This window comes from Pelmatolapia mariae, linkage group LG7, assembly GCF_036321145.2.
Source record: "Pelmatolapia mariae isolate MD_Pm_ZW linkage group LG7, Pm_UMD_F_2, whole genome shotgun sequence".
Classification (NCBI taxonomy): Eukaryota; Metazoa; Chordata; class Actinopteri; order Cichliformes; family Cichlidae; genus Pelmatolapia; species Pelmatolapia mariae.
Genome location: NC_086233.1, coordinates 3,178,973 through 3,199,876, shown reverse-complemented (window position 1 = coordinate 3,199,876; position 20,904 = coordinate 3,178,973). Strand labels below are relative to the sequence as shown.

The 20,904-nt window shown below is 43.2% G+C and overlaps 1 protein-coding gene across 5 annotated transcripts in view; it reads right to left on the bottom strand.

The window, feature by feature from the left end:
- zfpm1 (zinc finger protein, FOG family member 1) overlaps positions 1-20,904 on the bottom strand; it is a 106,719-nt gene that overhangs the window by 23,120 nt on the left and 62,695 nt on the right. Inside the window, exons 1-2 of one of the 5 annotated variants that reach the window (XM_063477583.1) lie at positions 16,337-16,585; positions 6,425-6,558 (exon numbers count right to left, since the gene is read on the bottom strand). Coding sequence is in view for 2 of the 5 variants with exons in the window: in XM_063477580.1 (XP_063333650.1) it covers positions 6,425-6,558; positions 6,690-6,696 (141 nt within the window). In the remaining 3 variants the exon portion in view is untranslated. Of the gene's footprint in view, positions 1-6,424; positions 6,559-6,689; positions 9,583-9,602; positions 11,176-16,336; positions 16,586-20,904 lie in introns of those variants that run through there. The other 4 variants (XM_063477582.1, XM_063477581.1, XM_063477580.1 and 1 more) reach the window with 4 other exon arrangements.

Genomic DNA, 20,904 nt, shown 5'->3' with positions numbered 1-20,904 from the left:
TTCAATATTTGAAATGGTTGTTTGTGGGAAAGCTAACATAACGTGGACAAAGCCAGCAGCAAAGGGTCACCATGCCAGCAGCTTTTCTTTGTATGATTGCAATAGTTTTTGATTACACTGGCCAAGATACCAGTCAGAGGTCCCATGGCAACCTATGGTCACCAGTGACTGCTTAGTGAGTTGTTACTGTAGGTTGTTGGCTGTTACTGGGTGAAAGTGCTTGCAAAGATAGTGCTCCAAAAAAACCTTCTTGTAATTGCTTTGGTTGCTAACACTTCTCCGACTTATCTGTTAGCGACCAAAGCAATCATAAAGAGGTTTTGGATTTAGCACCGTATTCTGCCAACAACGTGCCTCAACCGCTTACCAAATGGTCGGGGAAAACACATCCAGCCATTTAAGCTTGTGTGACCAGCTGCTGCTGTTGTTGGTTCATTAAACTGCAAAGAGAGTGCAGTGCAATACTTTAAAATCCAACAAAACAACACCAAGGTGATGTGATTCAGCCATGACCACTACTGGCGATCTTTGGGCTCTGCCATTGTGGAATCCGCCCACACCTCCTTCAACGGTGTCCTTGAACTGGAGTTGGAGGATGAAGGAGAAATAAATGAAATGGTAACCATGCACTTTTAGCAATGTAAACAAGGGTTTTGCCAAATGATATTCAAACACACGCTTCCCATCCATGATATTGCTCAGCTAGCTACTACAAGCCACGAGCCAACAAAGATAAGCATGGCTTCATATCACATTTGACTTCATTTTTGTGTATGCCTCAGGGTGCGGGATGAGTTATCGCAAATATTTAAACATTTTACTGCAAGATAGTACAGGGATTCGATATATGAATACTTTAAAATGCAGGTAAAGGGAGATGTTTAAAAAACATATTTTTTCCTGTGTCTTTAATGCTAAATATTATTGTTGTTGCACTCTGCCTCTGTTTTAGGAACGCCACTTATGTCTCACGTTCTTCTGGGGGGCATCACAGAAGGTGTCTCAACACTCACCGTAATCATCGATTTGTCATCTTCTGAAGGAGCACCATTTTAATTAACATTCTAATTTGATGGGCGGAGGAGAGAAAGAAACACAGAGGCTGAGAAACACTGTTGATGAGTCCAGATAAACTGCAAAAGATCAGAATCAGGATGTAAACAAACCGATTCAGAGTCAACACACATACACAAAAAAAAGAAAAAGGAAAAACGAGGAGAAAACTGCTTGAGAGAGAGTAAGGAGGAGACGGTGATCACCTTCACTCGTCCTTCTCGGGGAGTGAGGGAAAGAGGAAGTGGAGAGGAGAGTAGATGAGGTAGAGGGGAAGAGAGATAGAGAGTGAGAAGAGACTACCCAAAAAGTGTTTGAAAAGCCGTGGGTGGCGCGCCTTATCGCCCCAGTTCTCCTGGAGAGATTATTGGGGGATTAGTGCGAACGCTTGTTTCTAAAACATGATGAAAAGACGTTCGGCGCGTGATAACGCTTTGAACTCCCCTACTCTACTCCTTCTAGGATCGTGCCTTGGGGCTGCCTTTCCACGAAAGACAAGATTGGGGTGGGGTGAGCTGTTGGGTGCTGTTGAAGGGGGGGGGGGGGGGGGGGGGGCGAACAATAGGAACGATGTAAGCGGAGTTTTTCCTGTGGTGCAGACTTCTTCTAGGACATCTGTCCTTTTGGAAGATGCAACAGATGCAGCAAACTCTGCTCGCTCTTTAGCATCATCGCTTCATCCTTCATTTGAGCTAAAATTTCACAAGTCCTACAACTTCTATCCAATCGCACACAACCGCACTATCAGTTAATTAAAGCAGGATCCAATCAGAAGAAGCAGAGATATAATATCAGATCTGTTATGTGCGATCCAATCAGAAAAGCAGCAGTGGCGTGCTCGCTCCTGGGTTGCCATGGGAGGCTCGCCGAGGAGGACCTGGTTGTTCACTCAACCAAAAACTGTGAGGAATCAGCAGCCAGCTGATCAGTTGATCAGTAAACATTATTATACCCTGTTCTAAAGTCCAACAGCCATATCAGCCAGAATATATTTAAATAGATAAATGGTTTTACGCCTCTTTCTCAAGAGATGCAAATGGCAGAATTTCCATATGACACAGGCCAGTTAACACGCTGCTAATCTAATGAAGGAGATCTGTTGGAGGGAGAACGAGGACTGGATCTCATCTGCCTCTCTCCCTCGCTCTCTCTGCCCCACCCTGATTTCTCAGAACTCACACCCACGCATAAAACAACACACAGCTAAGGAACCATCAAAGGCGCAGTTCGACAAGGAAAAATATCTCTGATGTTTCTGTACGTGTTTCTGCACATCCAAAAACAGTGTTGTTGAGTCACTGGGTAGACCTGGTATTGAAATCTTAGCTTATGGGCCCCAGTTAGTTGAGGGAGGTTAATTGAGAAAGAGTGAAGAAGGCCAATACTGCAGGGGGTGGGGCTGAGAATGGGCCGTGCCAACCTTACCAAGAAATGAAGTGAAAGCATGTCCAAATGCCAGTACAGTGCAGTGGGGAGGGTTGTGTCAGGAAACACATCGATATCTGAGCCAAAAGAAAGGCAGATCAGCCAAAAGAAGAAGAAAGAGTACCTTCCTCAGGTCTGATTCAATAAGGTGTTGCACCAGAGCAAACTGGGTTTGACAAAAAAAACGTACTGTCAGTATTTACAAAGAGAGCGTGGTGAGCAGACTCAGTTGCAATATGAGTTTCTTTCTCACACACAAAATATGAGGAAAAGTATATTTAATCTTACAAACTGACTTACTAATGTTTGCGACACAATTTCCATGAACTGCGCTGAAAAGAAAAGCATGTCCTATTTTTTAGTTAATTATTGTTGTATTTGATACTGAAACAAACTGACTGCCCCTGCGTTTAGGAAACAGCACGACTTTTGTAAATTGCCCTGAAGAGGGGATCTCACACACGTCATTTTGACCCGTTTATTTAATCTGGCATTACATGCTGTGAAAAGTGAAAGTTTTACTTTTGTTTGGTATTTTATCATAAAAATATTATTTTATTCTTATACAGAAAACCACTAGGACGCATTAGAGAATGGAGGAATTGTGGAAAACTTTGGTCCCTTTCTATTATCTGGGAATAAATTACACAGAAAGTCAAAGGCCTACTGTAAGAATAAGACAACACAATATTAAACAGTTTTCAAATTTTATGTTAATCACTGCTTTTTTTTTTGGGCCAGTTAGTTAGAAGTTCAAACAATATCCAATAAACCTGTGACACATCCAATGTGATCTCCATTATTGATGAAGCGTCCTTGTTTGTTCTGAAACAAAAATACTTCATCTATAGCAACAGCGATGATAACGTGACGATTAGTTGAAGCTAACGAGGAAATACTTCAAAAGCTGACATTTGAGATGATTTGGAGGTGGATTAGTGCACATGACACAGGGAACTAGTTTATCTTGGAAGGAAGCATTAACATCAAACACTGAAGTTATGTGAGTGGTATACAGTGCGACCCACATAACCTTTATGAGGGAACACACTATTTAAAGAACAATATTTGTCTTTCAAAACTGACATTTTGCTCTCAAAATACTCAAAATATCTCAAAACACTGATATATATCCTGCTAGAGATTCCAACTGTTTTACATAGATTTGACAGAGACATCCTAACAACTAAGAGGCTGTAGGCTAACCCAGATTCATTATTAGTTAGTATGCACTATCAGACCCAAACTCACATCTAAAACGCTGATGTTAGCCAGCAGATCGGGGTGAAAAGATACATTTAAATGATAAAAGCCATGAAAACTGTGCATTTTTTAATTCATAAATTCAAATAAAAGATATGTGAAATGAGTTTATCCTTAGCATTGAAAGTGTTTTAGGCTCACACTTTGGCAGAGCAGAAGAAGATGAGCAGATTTCTCCTCTCCAACAGACTAAGGAGGATAGCCCTGACCCCTGCTGACCCAGGAGGGAGGGAGGCGGGGAAGGATTGAGGGTTGGATAGAGGGCGGGGGTGGAGGGGGGAATGGAGTGACAGGGGGAGAAACACAGGAGGAATGTGAGATTACGGCCACTATCTCCAGCAGATACCGAAGGTCCGTCTCCTCACTCCTTTAGTCCGCAGATAGGAAGGGGGGAGAGGGGAGGAGGGGGGACAGAAAATGAGGAAGAAGAGGGAGAAAATGAGTTTTTAAGAGTCAGGACGAGATGCTTTCCATATGAATGCCAAGACCTCAGAAGAACAGAAAAAGACTATACAGTTTAGAGGAGGAATAGGACAGTATGGGCAGCGGAAGGGGAGGGGAGGAACAAAAGGTGATGGGTGAGCGTGTATGTGTGTGTATGTGAGAGTGTTAGAGCGCGCGCACACACACACACACACACACACACAAACATCTATCTGTACACTCAGAACCACACTGATAATAAACGAAATCTTAGAAATGAGAGCCTATCAAGCGGGAATCAATCACTGGGGTTTGTTGTCCAGGAGGATGGCGCCATGTGGAGATAAAAGACAGGCGGACGTCTGGGGAGGGCAGGGAGGAGAGGAGGAGAAGAGGGGAGAGGATGGAAGAGGATAGGACTCTGATGGAGAAAGGCCAGGATGTGTGGTATAAACTCCATCTAAATTTGAACGGGAGTCTTTTTGTGGACTGATGAGAAACTGGTTTGGATGCAGATGCGCACCGATTAAAATGGGCTAATCTGACGTCTTTAAAAGCTGAGAAAAAAACTGAAGATCAAGCCACAAAAATCAGGCAATCAGTACAAGAATTTTGGGCAGGGAATGGCTGTGTGTGAACAACCCCGTGTGTGTGTGAGGCTTAGTGTTCGTATGAGAGTGCGTTCCATGCCAGGAAGCCTCTCCCAGCATCAGTATCATATGATTAAGATGGACTTGCGCATGATGCACAAACCCATCCTCTGATAGGGCTCCATCCGGTCCCACACACTGTTCCCAAGGAACACACACACACATAAATACATTGCACGCATGGCTGTTTTCATTTCCAACCACTGTCTCACACATGATAAGATTTGTACTCGTTGTCTGCAACCATCTGACCTCTGACCTGACCAGTGGAAATCCCTTCAGTCAGGTTTCTCTTTAGTGTTTCACTTCACCCTGGTTTGCCCTCAGCTCTGTGTTACAGTGCAGAGGTGGTATAGAACAGCATGCTGAAACTCTTTTTTTTTTTAATCCAATAATCATTTAGGCTTAGATGGTTTCAGAGTTCTATAACAACATATTGCAACCAAAAGGCAAATTATTTCTATTAATTTAAAAGAAAATTAGATTTGAGCTTTGGCTGAGAAATAATGTTTATTTATTTGGACAACTCAACGTTTAAAAAGAAAGATTTATTACAGCAGCTGAATACAGTTTGATGCCCAAGCTGGTGGTGGTTGCAGTTTAAATAAGCCGCCAAAGTGGGAAGGTGTGAACACGACATGAGGAAAGGGAAGCCTGACTGATGTAGCTTGCAGGCTTGGCTCCATTATTAACATTGGTACACTGCAGAAAACAGACAACTGGAATAACGAGCCTATAAAACATCAACTCTGCTGCATGACATCAGCAAAAGTGGCACTGAAAGAGAATAAGGCTAGACTGCTTGCTGCCACCACAGATGTCCCGGGACCAGCAAAACAATCACAAACTAGTTGACTAAGACCGCTTTCACTGAGGTTAACTATATGAGGACAGCCCACATTAATCGGAGTTACGTGTTACTGTAGCCACAATAAAGAGCCTTCAGGAACCCTGAGAAGCTCAGGACTGGACTGGACGAGGACTTTTTTCATTTATCTCACTGGACAAAAATCCTTTACATTAACCTAGTAGCTGACAGCGTATTACTGGATAAACTACTCCAATACTGGACCTGCTCCTGCTTAACCTCCCTGCATGTGTACAGTGATCTCCTACTTCAGTGTCCAACGATGCTAAAAACAAAGCTCCATGTAATAAACTAGATGGTAGGCTGTGGTAGCAACCATTTGAGAAATTCAACCTGCTTAATGTGAGTTCTCACATCAACTTGAAAGGTGCTTTAGAGCCACAGAAAATATAATATTCATTATTTTAGCAGGAAAACATAGTCTGGTAGATTCATTGTATCCAAATCCAAACATAACAAAGTCATAAAAAATATATTATGTCTAGCGTTTAAACTTTTAAATGATCAATCCTCTGTTGGTCTCTGAGCCGTCCATGCTACACAAAGTTTACTCGTGCTTTCATGTTGCAGAGACGGCGGTTAAGCCAACACTTTGCTAAGCCAGTGCAAACGCAGTAAAATACACAGTAATAGTTACCATAGATATAATTCTATATTTAAATCTTAAACAGCTCCATGCTGGAAATTCAGCACAGTGCCAGAGAACTTTAAGCCGTGGTAACCACACTGGACGAGCTCTTACCTCAGTCTCCTGCTCATCGGTGCTGCTCTGTGATTGGACGATTCCTGGGTAGGGGCCCCATACTGTGTCTGGAGAGAGGTCTCTTACTGTCACCACACTGCTGTCGCCACCTTCATCACTTAGCTCCAGGTCATCTGGGAAGCAGGTGGGAAACAGAGGAGAAAATAACATTAAATAAGCCCAGAGTGGTTTAAATATTCATGTGCCGAAGAGATCATGAAGAGGTCTCTTCATCGGGAGCATGATGTAAAAACCTTGAACTCACCATTCATCAGAAAAGCTTTGAGGGTCAGTGTTTTGTGACTTGTGGCTAAAATCTAAACCTGCGGGTTCAAACTGAGCCACAGTGCAGGCCGTATGGGTGGCTCAAAAGACAAAAAACTCAATCAGCATGTGGCTTGAACTTGACCTGAACCCTCAGAGGAGCTCAGCCCAAACAGAAAATACTGTCAGCAGCTCAACAGCAGGGGGAGTTTGATACAAGCAGAGCGCTTTCTGTCCTGGCCGGTTCAAACAGGGGAAACTTCTTGTGTACTTCCTCAAAGTGAAAAGATAAGTGCAGAAGGATGGCAGTGACAGCTGTGGTCTGAGCCCGCTGCAGCCCAGATAGAGGCAGATAGCCGGCAGGCATGGAGGACTGAGCCATCTATTTAAAAACTTAGAGACAGCTCGGACTGTGAGAGTCTCTCGTTTAGAGGAGTCTCTGCACATCTGAGGATAAATGAACAAGACTGCAAGTGAGTGCTGTAACGGGAACTCTGACTAGATGGGATTAACAGCAGCTGCTGCAGTTAAACAAGCAGCCCTGGGGTCTGCTTATTGAGGAGTTCTCTTGTTATAACCGTCCACCTACTTCTCTGATCAAAATACATACAAAATCTGCCTGCGCTCCTCTCCAGCTCCCCCTCAGCTCAACCAAGAGCTTTTTCGAGGGGGGGCAGGGGGTCGGCCTAAAGTGGCGGGCCTGATAAGAGTGTTTGTCTAACACTCTCCATGTCAAAACACTCATCTATCTTCTCTGTATCTATCCCCACCAGAGAACAACGGACAGACGCTGATAAAATGGCTTTCCCACAGCCGGTTGGGGGTGGGTGAGTGGGTGAAGGAGGTGATGGTGGTAGGTTTGGGGTTATGGAGGGGGAAGAAAAAAAGCAGGCAGAAGTGCGGTTTGGAGAAAGAAAAAAAAGTAGACGTTAATTCAATGAAATGAGTCCTTACAAGCCAAGGAGCGGTTGGAGATATTGTTTTTGCTGTCAAAGAGAGTTTTGTGGCAAAGGCGCACAGGAAGTGGTGTTTTTCTCTTAACTCAGAGCTCAGAGTTGCAATTAAACTCAGCCCAGTATGACGAATAACACACAGGTGCTATACTGAGAACATTCGATAGTAACTGATGGTATCAGTTTTATCAACCTCAGGTTGTGCACTCAGAAAACACACCACAACCAGCCGTGCTTTCTCGTTCTTCTGCCCCTGTGAACAGAAGAGTATGATACTGATGCCTGATGCCAGACGCAACAGGAGCTGGCCCGACCTGCTGTGCTTGGGTCAGGTTGGGCTGAATTTTTTATTGTGTGACTCGGGTTCTTTTTTTAATCTCTTAACATCCACCAGGTTACCGGTGACCTGCTTAGGTTCAGATTCAGGGTTAGATTCACACCTACCCCTTTATATAGAATTTGTTCATATTTTGGCATCCAGACAACATTCTGGAAAAAAAAGCATATTCAACATGTGACTAAACTGCAGCTTAACTCTAGTTCTAACTGATTAACTGCGAGTAAAATAGAGTTTAACATTTGGGCTATATGCACCAAACCCTGGTTCGACCAGGGGCATTGTTGGAGGCAGAGTGGGTGAAGGTCAGGAGGGGACTTTCACAAATATCCCGTTGCAGTAGTGCCGCTGCAGATCAAATTTAAGGACAAAATGGTTAAACAAGTAAAGGCTGCAGTTAGCCAACGCCTAACAATCTGTCCCTTAATTCTGGGGACAGATTGGCCGAGGTTTAATAACCTTTAGAGGAGTGTGTAGGGATGTGCTCACGACCTTTAGCAGCGTGTAGTGCCTGCGCTGCACGCGGTGATGCAGGGTCGTTTGATGCTGTCTCTGGGGACAAGGAGACGGCAGGGACTTCTTGTAAGCCCCTTCTGGCTCCAGTGGTTCACTCCACAGGAGACCCCACTAGAGCGGGATGACACCCTAGGAAGAGGGACACACCCAGTTGTTGATGCCTGAAAGCCGTCAGGAAATTATTTTCCAGGCGGCTCATTACAACCCCATGGTAGGGCTTGTGGGACACGAAAAACTCTGGATCGATTCATGGCCCGATTTTATGGAGTGTCAGCTGGTTAACCAGTCGCCGATTCCAAAACAGCTTTTGCGCGCGTTACCATTAATGAAGGACCCATTTGAGCGCATTGGTATGGACCTCATTGGGCCATTTTACCAGAGTACACTTGGATTGTATTAGTTCTGGTGGATAATGCAACACAATATCCCGAAGCAATGGCGCTGCATATCATTTCTGTGGCGTAGGCAGTATTTCTGGTCATCTCCTAAGTTGACATCCCAAAAGAAATACTGACTGACCAGGCCACATAGTTTATTTCTCACACACTAAAAGAGCTGTACAAATTACTGGGCATTAATTCTGTTTGGACCAGCGTCTACCATCCTCAGACTGACGGGCTGGTGGAGCGGATGAATCAGACTTTAAAGTCCATGATTCAGAAGTTCACTCATGAGGATGAACTCAACTGGGATCGCTGGTTAGGCCCTCTGTTGTTTGCAGTGTGGGAGGTGCCCCAGGCCACTTTCCAGCGCCTCATGGCCATTTATTGCGTCCACAACCTGCAAATGCTGCTGCCTACTTGGATGATATTATCATCAACACTAACACTTGGGCGGAGCATATGCAGCAGGTGGCCGTGGTCCTGGAGTCCCTGAGGTAGGCTGGGCTCACAACCAACCCAAAGAAGTGTGCAGTTGGATGGAGGAAGGTACAATATTTGGGGTACCACTTGGGAGGTAGGCAGGTGCACCCACAGGTTGGGAAAACAACAGCCATCATTTCTTTCCCACACCCCAATACGAAAAGGGAAGAGGTGGGTGTGGCTGATTACTACCGCTGGTTCGTGCCTGGTTTTGCAGAGCTGACCAGCGCCTTGAGTGATCTCACCTGAAAGGGTGCCCCAGATCTGGTCCAGTGGACGGAACAGTGCCAGGTGACGTGAAGTAGGATCTCTGTGGGGAGCTGCTGCACCACACACCCAACTTTTCCCTCCCTTTTATCCTGCAGACAGATGCCTCGAACAGAGGGCTTGGGGTGGTTTTGTTCCAGCAGTTAAGGGGGCTGACCGCCCTGTTGTGTAAATCAGCCGGTAGCTGTCAGAGAGACCAGATACAGCATGGTGGAGGAGTGTCTGGCCATCAATTGGGCGGTTGACTCTCTTCGCTATTACCTCCTGGGCTTGGCCGCATGGCTCTCCAGCCTCAGGCGGGCGGTGGAGGTATGTGGCAGAGGTGTGGTCTGCAGGTCCACTGCAGAGGAGGGGTGGTGCAGCGGGCTCGAGGGGGAGGCTGGCATTGCAGCTGGAAGCAATTCAGTAATTACACTCTCCTATTTCAGTGATGATGAGACCTGGAGGAAGGGAGGACAGGTGGAGACAGCTGGAAAGCTGTCAGGACGACGGACCTAGTGACTGAGAAATGCACATTTAAATAAAAACACTGTCACAAGCACGCTGGGTGTCTCGAGTCTTTACTGGGGTCACACACATATATATCTTGAAGAGTCTGAAGCTACAAAGTATAGCTGGTCTGGACTTGAGACACAGGACAGGTGTCAGATTCTGTTTGGACATGAGATTTCCTGGTTTGAAATCTAATGCTGAGCCAAAAATTAGTCCTCAGTCTGTCCTCCTGGCAGCAGAGTCTGAAGTCCAGTAATCACCCAGTGGGGCCTCAGTTTGGCCACTTTGACCTCTTCCTTATCTCACCACTCCATCAATGTCCAGCCACTCTTCGAGCCATTGGCCAATCCCAACCACATGGAACGCTTATCAGGCTGACCAGCTCTGCTGACCCTCATTGTGAAACGTCATGAGCATTTGACCTTAGTAAGCCAATGCAGATATTAACTTATAAACAAGGCCAACACAAGCATCACATTGTCAGGTATTCAACCTCAACATGTTCCAACATTTCCTTTCATGTTAGCTTTGGATGTTGTGACGGGGTCGAGGTTAAACTAACTGTCTAAATGGTTTATAGGATCTGCATGATTGATGTGCAGAGATAAATCAAATACACTGCCTCACAAGTAGCAGACAAAAAACGACAAAAAGTCCCAATAAATATGACACTTTTTTTTTTACACTTTGGCTTACTGGGAAGTCACGCTGATTACACGATTAGGGGACCCGGCTGGCATGTACATTGTTAAATTATGTGATTCTGCCTGCCACTGGGTGCATGCTCTTCAAAGAAAATGAAAGTTCAGTTACACAACCAAAAGAGGAAGAGGGTGAGACTTTAGTTTTCTGCAGCAGCTGTCAGTAGGTACCCCCGGGTAACTGAAAGAGTGGATGGTGGAGAAAATGGAGGAGCTGTGGAAACTCCACCCAGCAAAAGAAAAAGAGCATTGTTTTAAAGATCTAAAGGAGTGAGAGCTGGGGTCTACTGACCCAACAGCAAGCTAGCCAACTGTTGTTCTGTTTGCTATCAAACATTAAGATCAATGACATAATGGCATGATCAGAAATGGTGGACAAAGGTGAGGCTTACATAAGATAAAAAGGAAAAAAAAGAACTTACTCCTCTCACAAAAAGTGCAGTATGGCAGAACTCGCCAAGCTCACCAAACCTGCAGAGCTTATCGCCAAACGGAGGTTAATATAGCGGACTGGGAGTTTGTTCACAGGAAGGATAGCTCGCTGGTCAGTCAGTAAAAAGTGTTATTTATTCAATTCTAGGAAAATGTGGATGTGTACCCTTATTTTATGTGCATGGACATCCATGAGCCCATGCTACTGCCAAAAATAAAACTCAGTTCTGTGTGAAATAGTTGAAAGAAATCTGTGTTTGACCTTTTTAAATAAGACTGAGGGTGTATTGATTGTGGCTGGCGTAAATCTTTGACTTTGCATAGTTCTCCTGTTTGTTACATTATCATCTAACCTCACAGCATTTTGCTGTTTAATGGCAGCAAAAGGTGCAAAAGGCTTGTTGGTCCATTACTGGCACATGCTAGTTGTAGTAGCACATTAAATCTTACCAGGCAGTGGTAATTACAGCTTTTTAAAATTGATGTAAAAGATTTCCTTCTGGGAAATCTTCCCACTGGGTATCTTTCACAGATAAAAGCCTCGATTCTGTGTTATTCACTAACATACAAATTTACATTAATGGAAACCAAGTGAATGCAACTTGTTAACTATAGTTAGCATCAGTGATGATTCTGTTTAAAAAAACACTGCCTTTTCATTTGAGAGAAAGTCCTATCGGTTCACTCCACTAATGAGTGCTTCTCACTAATCCCAACAGGTTAGCTGCTGTCTTCACTGGGGTAACATGAGGCCTCCTACAATCCTAATCCCTGTTAATTACACTTCCTGCCCACCACAGACCTGCATAATAACCCACCGCTCCTTATCAATATGGCGGCACTGGCTGCTATTACACTTTCTGCTCCGCATGATACTACCCCACATTGTAGTCCACACACACACACACACACACGCTTTTTTTGTTGGATGACCCATTCCAAAAAAAACACAGGCCTGGATGGGCTCGTTATCAATATCAACCAGCTTCTCAGTATCCATGCTGCCCCACTCATTTAGCTCTGACACACACACACACGCTTGCTTTTTCTTCCACACACACACACATACACACAGGATGCACACAGGTACACACATCCAGCATGCACACACCAATACAGCCCCTGTCACCAGCTACCCACACAAAGGCTTATCAATACGGACGCTTCAGCAACCACTGGGGCGTCCAGACCTCTTTGACGAGCCAACACAATAAAACAATCAGTCCGTCATTAATGAAATGACTAACGCAATTAACCGATGAGTGAGGGGAGGGAGAGGACGCACAGAATAATGGTGAGACAGCGAGCCGAGCTGAAGGTGGCAGGCAGCCGTTAGAAGAGAGCAGGACAGTTTTGATTATGTCGTTACAGGATTTATGGATCAGTGCTGCTTTTCTTGTCGTCCCGACAGTTTAATCAGCGTGTTGTCGATGGAAATTACACAAATCAGCGTTATTACAGTTTACAGATTTGCTAATGAGTTTGATATTGATGTATGTACAATATAAAGATGATTAAAACCATAAAAGACGGCACCATCTATTGTTGACTTCATTGATGTTCTGACTGAAAGGTGAAAAAGCCTGTTGGTCAATAAATGAGAGGATTCCCCCCATCCTCATCACTCTCACAGAAGGCACGTACGTGTTAATAAGACAGAAGCATTCAAAGATTTCAGTCTCGGGCCATAATGCCCGAGGCAGCAGCTGAGATTGTATATCACATATCGTTAAAGATTTAGCGGTGATTAATTTGGGAGTGGTGGAAAGTTTATGGCTGCCTTGATGAAGTTATTGGTTGGACATGCTTTAGTCTGCAAAGGTCAGTGAATGTAACACTGACTCATGGCTTTATATTGAGCTCATCTTTCATGTTTTAAAGAGATAAAGCTTAAAACGGTGCCACATACCACACAAACACTAAACATTTGAAGGAAAAAACCCAAACAAATCTGAAGTGATTGTGAATCCATCAAGTCTTTAATGTTGCTCGTTCATTTTATTACGTTTTTTTGTAAGATTCATTTGCTGGGAAAAAAGTACGAGGAACAAACGTGTTCTTCTATGCTCAGCTGGTTAGATTAATTGTTGATACATCTTCAGGTATATTCAGCTTGGAAGGAAAATTAATTAAACCTGCAGGTGGGCTGTTATCTTAAATGATATGTCATATTATTATTAAATGCTTACTTAGTGGAAACTGTCCACAACTTTGGGAAGGATCCAAAACAGTACTCTCACCCAGAGATGGGGAAGCAGATTTTGCTGGCTCCAAGGCATCAGAGTTTAATAAGATACTTCAGAAGTTTGTTTCCAGTCCGTTCATTTCTTTCCTGTTTTGGAAACAATAACTTGAGGGATGGCTTTTAGTTGTATTGGAGGCCCAAACTGAAGAAATGCTAGTTTTTTTATACCATTGAATCTTTACAATGTCACCGACGGGGGGGGTGACATTGTACCATATAAGGTAATAGCCATAGCTATTACCTTATATGGTAATAGCTATGGCTGTTTAAATTCTCTGTTGATGAGGAGGAGCCAATCAGAAGAAAGTGTTCCTAAATGGCTAAGAGCTAAAACAGGTTTTTTGGGACAGAAGACAGAGCGAGGGGCTGAATTGGCCCTAGGATAATACAAAGAGGAATCATTTTGAACTGTTAATCATGCTAAGCTACCAAGGAAAAAAATTACAGTGCTAGAAATTATATAAGGTCTAATTTAAAATGATCTGCTTCATTTTAATGCACATGGATCAGGCTTAACATTATGACAGCCTGTCTAATACCAAACCAATCCTGAACTGTTTTTGTTCCATTTCAGGGAATCACAGTATTCCCGTGCGTGTACACCTGCAACAATGCTTAGTTAGGTGATACATGTCAGAAGGTTGGCTAAAGCATCACAGGACCCGCTTGCCTTTTTCCATAGTTGAGCCTGATGCCAGGTGTTCCCCAGTTAAAGGAAATATGATTCATCAGACCAGGCCACCTTCTTCCGTTACTCTGTAGCCTAGTTGTGATGCTCCCGTGCCCACTGTTGGTACAGGAGATGGGCACCCTGACTGGTCTGCAGATATGCAGCTCTATCTGCAGCAAACTGCGATGCTCTGAAACCTTTCTATCAGAACCAGCATTAACTTAGCATCAAGCTCATCTGTGTGATTCTCTTCCCACATGCATCAATGAGACCTGACACGTGACGTTTAGCTGGTTCACACCGTTCCCACACTCACATACTGACCGCTGAAGATCGGGAACACCCCACAAAGCTGCAGCTTTGGCGATATTCTGACTCAAACATCACAACTTGGCTCTCACCAAATTTGCTCAAGTACTTACGCCCATTTTTCCTGCTTCTAACATTAACTTTGAGGAAATTTTTTCACTTTCACTGCATAATATATCCCACCCACTTACAATTGCCCTGGTGAAGAGATAATCAGTGTAATTCTCTTCACCTGCCAGTGGTTATAATATTATGCCTGATCATTATAATTACTGCATGACTGTGAATGACTAGATTTTCTACTGAGCCCTGTCCCCTTAAATTTAGATTCCCAACAGCTAAAAACTACTCTGGTTCAAGGGAAGCCTGTATTCACCTTTCTTTCACACAAACAAGTTGTTAAACAGAATATCTTTCTAGTTTATTCTGTGACTTTTATATATTATCATTTTACATAATGGGAAATGATCAAAAAAAGAAAAAGCAAAGCCACATGAGAGCACTGTACCTGCTCATCCGAGGGACCGAGTATCCTCAACAAACAGCCTGCCCTTACTGGATATCAGTGAAGAATAAGTGGTGAAAAGAGAAAGGTGTAACCCTACACTGATGTTCTTCTCTATCCGGCCTAATTGATTTTTAAAAAGACTATTGTTGATATCAAATGAGCACATCGCACCGGAGCCATTGATTTTTTGACACCATACAACAGGAAATCTTTATCTGCGTGCTGCTCCGACCCCGCACTAATAGGTGGGGTTTAACCTCTGCTGAATGACAAATCCCAACACCTCCCCTTCCTTACACTGTTCTCGCTTCGGTCCTTATGGGAAACACACAGCAAATACTTCAGTTTGGTTAGTATTAGAAAAAAGAATGGGGCCTGTGCTCTGTGTTTACACAAAGTGTTAAATCATTACTTTGTCTGCCAAGTCTGCAGGTTGAAAACAATACAGAATGCATTTCAAGTCCCCAGAGAGCCATGTGCTGGACCACCAACCTGAGCAACTGAGTGCAGACTGCAGAAAGAAATACATACTGAACACAGAGACAGCTGACAATCAACTATTATATAGCACTAAACCTGAGTACAATCTAAACATAAATGTTTAAAAAGCACCATGTTAGTTCAAGCAGGCTCAGCTGATTCTACTCTACATACCCAGTTGGCAAATCTCAAAGGAAGCTTTATTTAAGCTACTTGAGCCTGCCTCCAACCCTACGTCACTGCAAGCCACTTTGCACCCCGGCTCCTCCTTTCATGCTGTGTCAGTCCTAAACAATGTCATATCTGTATATCATAGTCATATCAGTCTTGCCTTTATCTACGTAAATGGGTGGAGAAGCCAGAGAGCACAAATGAACCACCAAATATAAATTATTAGCTGACAGAAACGACAATCTTTGTTTGACTGAAGCTTTTTATCTGTAAAAAGTTATGTATGTATGCAAGGGAAACGTGGTATCCCCCCTCACCAAATAGTCTGTATTGATTATGAAACAGTGGTAAAATATTACCTCTAACATATTGTATTGTATCATATAGTGGTGTTTTTCAGATATAAGCCAGTTAGACACAGGTGAGTGCTGGGATCTTCCATGATTACACCTTCTACAAAGAGTAGGCTGTTCTGAATGAATGACGTCAGTATGCATCAAATCACATCCTACATATGGCACCACATTAGGCTTCTATATGACATTTACATGAATTAAAAATATTTATTGATTGAGTCACCTTTACGCGTGGTAAACGTTTTTCTCAAAAATTCAATTTCAGTTCAATGAATTCTCTCCAGCTTTTCTCATTAATGGCCACTCCTGTCATTTATAAAGCTGGCTGATAAAAGGCCTCAATCTTACAAGAAGCACGACCTGATTGCGCGTCCTTTTCTCTTTCTCTCCATGATCTTCCACGCTGCACCCCTGGGTCCCTGGAGTCCAGCAGGCTCAGCTCAGCAGCAGATAGACATTTCTGGGATAGGCATCTACTGCTCAGGACCACGCAATCATTTCCATTTTACCCTCTGTTGCACAGGCAAGATAAGACACCTGCGTAGTCCCGCTAATCAGATGAGCTTCAACAGAACTTTATCATTGACATTTACCACTGTTTACCCAACTAATTTCTCTTAACTGCACTGCTGAACTTTTATCTACAAAATACATACACCACCAGAAAAGAGCAAGAAGCAAACATGCAAATTCACAAATATGTGAAGAAAGATAAACTGTGTGTGTGTGTATGTGTGTGTGTGTGTATGTGGAAGGGGGGGGGGGAGACTAAAAGCAGTTTTCTGTTCGGAGGACGAAGGGGGTGACAGGACTACTGTTGATGAGATGAGTCCTCCACACCGTCCGCCTCAGTGAAGACAAATGAATGCAAAGAATACCGACATTCACATGCAACAACTTGAATTTGGAATTCTGTCTCCTGACTGTTGGGAAGTTTTATTTATTGCTGATAAACCATCTCTGTACGCCAGTCTGTGAGAAGAGCAGCAGCATCATCCAACCGGTCACAAGATCGCCCACCGACAGCGTGGGAATCACCGTAAACCCACGAAACCGTCACAATATGTTGTAACAATATCGCTATACAATGATTCTGAAATACCAGCTGCAAGATGATCTTCTTCTGCGTGTGCTTATGCAAGTAGCTAAAAATAAGCAACCTCAAATAGTGAGATAAGTGTGTAACTCTAAAATCAGCAGCTTTACCTTTAGGTGAAGCTTGTCACCCTTACGATCTGGTGTGTGAATATGGTGTGTAAAGCTCTACTTTCCCACACCTTGAGTATTTTTATGCTTAATCTACAAACAGAAGGCGGGTGGGGCTTTTGAGTTGTGTGGCTGACATCCCAGTATCAGCATTATCTACTCTGTGACATCATACAGTTGCAAGAGTAGAAAAAAACTGTCTGAAACAAAGTGTTTGGAGCCTGAGCTTTTGCCTCGTGAGGTTTCGTTTTATATATGTTGAACTTGTTATCTGACATTTTGACCTAAGGAATCTGTGTTTCATTTATATCATGTCGATGGTGGAATGACAGTAAAGCTGAGTCTGATTTAGTACGAGCAAAAGAACACAGAACTAGAACAGAAAAGGAGAGAAGGCAGAACAGGTTCCCTTTAAGATTCTGAAATGATAACAAACTTTATTCAAATTTCACCCTGAGGTCGAAAGTTGCTTTGACACACATGATATCTTGATGATATGGTACACCCATTTTATGTTTATGAACTCATGCATGGCTGTGCACGGCTGGTAGTGTGGTTAACCACAGGGGTCCCCGGTGGCCCGGTGAACTGCTGGGAAAACACTGGCCCTCTCTTTTTACCCACGACTCTCTGTGTCGATCATGCAGGGCTCTTTCTAACGAGCACCGCTCATTTTAAATGAAGAGTCAAAGCATATGGAGGCGTTCGCTGCAGCCTGGCTGGCCCGTTCCTGTTATTGAAGCTGAATCCACCATTTTTCAAAGGCTGCTGAGCACTGCGAGACGCCGCCTGTTATAAGTGTGATTAAAACAAATGAAGCATCAATGCGGCTCATAATTTATTGTTTTGATTTAGAGAAATAAAATCTAAAAAAGCCTGCTCGTTTGTCTGTATCGTCTGCACGCCAGGTTTGCATCTTGGATATGTGATGTGCATTTTAAAAGGTCAGGTACTGTTTAGCCTTCAATGACATGTTTTAAGCATCCAACGTGTGGACACACAGATAGAGTGCTTGATGCTGCTGCTAGTCTGCTACTGCTCATAGTAGAGTGAGCAGAGTCTCCATCCATAGAGTCATCATCTTCAGTTCTATTTCTGTCTCTTTTTTTAAATAAAATGTGTGCACCGCTCGTAGAGGGACAGTGTAACATATGTTTTTGGGGTTATTTGCAGAATGGGCAGACTGGGTTGCAATTTTCTCAAAGAAAAAGAAAAAAAAGTATCAAATATAATAAAAGATTTCACATCTAAACACAACACGAGTGAGTGACTGAAGCTCTTTGCTCAGGAAACTAAAGTCAAAAGAAACAAAATTAAAGCCGCTGTGGACGACAGCTGGTGGCTCATTGAGGCTGCAGAGCAGAACAGGGATGACTGTCATTGGATTTCCAAGACCGTCACGTTAGAGTTCAAAAGTAGGTGATTATTTGATCAGCTACTTTTCACCAAGTACTTATCGAATAAAATATGTGCAGATTTATTACAGAGTCATTTAATATTTCAATTAAGAATGGCTTGTGCCACTGAAAGGAGCCACATAGGTATGTGCACGTCTCTCCTCTGAATCTGAAACTGTCAGAAATACAGTTTAACGCCACTGTGGAAGAAACGCAGGGGACATTTTTTAACCAGTATATATGAACTAACTAACCTCAAACTGATAAGTTGGATCGCATGAATGGCATCAGCTAAAATCAGGTGGAAAGACAGAGAGAGATTTCTCAAATTACTAGTTAGATGATTCAATTTGCTCCACAGCAAAACACCGACTGGAGAGTCACGACTCGATGAGAAAGACTGACATCTTGGAAGTAATTTTAAAACAGAACCGTAATGTGGAGGAAAAAAACCCTCATTTCTAAGTGTGTGTGTGTGTGTGTGTGTGTGTGTGAGGGCACATACTTCACGAGTATAGCCTGTCCCTTATTCACTCCCACCTCATTCTCTCCCAGCCATCTCCCTCTCTCTGTTGCAGCCTGTCACAAATTGAAAGTGGAGACCTTCCAGAAACTACCCCTGATAATCACACATAAATTAATTAGAAAATGTTTCTTGACATTCTCTATGCACAGATGGGGAGAGGAAAAAAGACTGAGGCAAAGCCACAAAATTAATTGTACGGTATGTGACTCCGATAATTAATTCAATCATTAATTCATGTCTGCTTTAACAACTCCTTCTGGCTCCTGCAAAAAAGGACATTTCAATCAGGCCGGTATCGGCAGCGCGGGCCGCGCAGAGGAGACGAGTAAAAGTTAAAGAGTGATAGACCAGCTCCACGCACTCGGGGTCATTTAGAGGTTCGCCAATTAAACGGAGCAGGAGAGCAGCTGAGTGAAGTGAACAAACAGAGGGAACATGAGAAGGGATGTAAAACACTGATTCACTGAGTACACAAATACTGTTTGCCACAGCATCTTCCTGCAATATATGTGTTTAATGGCTGAAAAGGAAGCCTGGACACAGAGAGTGAGAAGACTTTATGATTCTTTTATTTTTGGCCTGACCTACATAATCTTGACTTTATATTCCTGTTGCTTCAAGAAAACCACGTCATTTTAAAGCAATAAAAGGTAGCCGAGACAGAAAGCTGGTTTTTTCCTTTACAGAATTCTTCCTGCTCCGCTGCTGTAATGTTTTAGCTGTACAATATTTGTTTACTTTCATTTTAAAAAGTAATTATAGCCAGTATGCAGCACTGAATGGCCCATTAAGAATCAAAGCTGTAGGGTAGATGGGGTGGGGCAAATTCCCCGTGCTATTAAATGTTGAAAATATACAAAGTTATATACGTAAATTCTTTTGTATGGTTAGCTTCTGTTGCTGCAGTGGTCGCCCTAAACCGCTTGCTTGGGAAAACAAGTGTTTGTTGTCTAATAAAGGAAGGAAACTGGTGAGCAAGAGATACTGCAGAGGAGACAGAGAGAGAGAGAGAGAGAGACAGGACATGATAAGAGAGAGATATTGCAAGGATGGGGAAAATGAGCAGAAGGCAGAGGACGAGTGTGTCGGGGATTTTCCTCTCCATGCTTCTTTTTTACATCATGCTACAGCCTCAGTGGAGCAGAACAAAAAGAACTGAGGGGAAAAACCCTCACGAGCCTTGACATTTGTTTTTGTTTTTACTAGTATGATGGATCGAAATGGCATGGTTCCTATGAAGTATTAGTGAATAATCTTCGAGCATCAGCCCATTTTTGGGCTTTAATTCTTGTTCGGGATCTCGACCCGACCCCTCGGTTCATCCTATGCCTGAAAGAAGATCTGCAGCAATGCTTAAATTTGAAATACATGACATGAGGGCTGGTGTGTAGTATGAAATGAATGAAATTATTAAAGAACAACTTAACAAGTTATTCTATGAATTTGGATAGATTTCTGTAGTTTGCATTGCATGAAAATATCATTTAAAAGCCATCTTATAATATTTATTAGTCAGCCATCAGTATTGCATTTATACATCCCATTTATTACAGTTTTAATATCTCTTGTGATAACATATGTTCTCTTATATCTGTTTATCTGTTTATTACGGGCACTGAGCAGCGTACCCAGACGCTCGACAGATAGCTCAAAAAGCTGGCAGAATATTCATAAAGCATAAAGCGACGGCAGGTGAACGTGCAGTTACGGCGTTATCAGCCTTTATGTCCACTTTACTACAGTGACACAGTTTGGAAGTCTTGAACTTTACTCCGAGTTCCAACTGT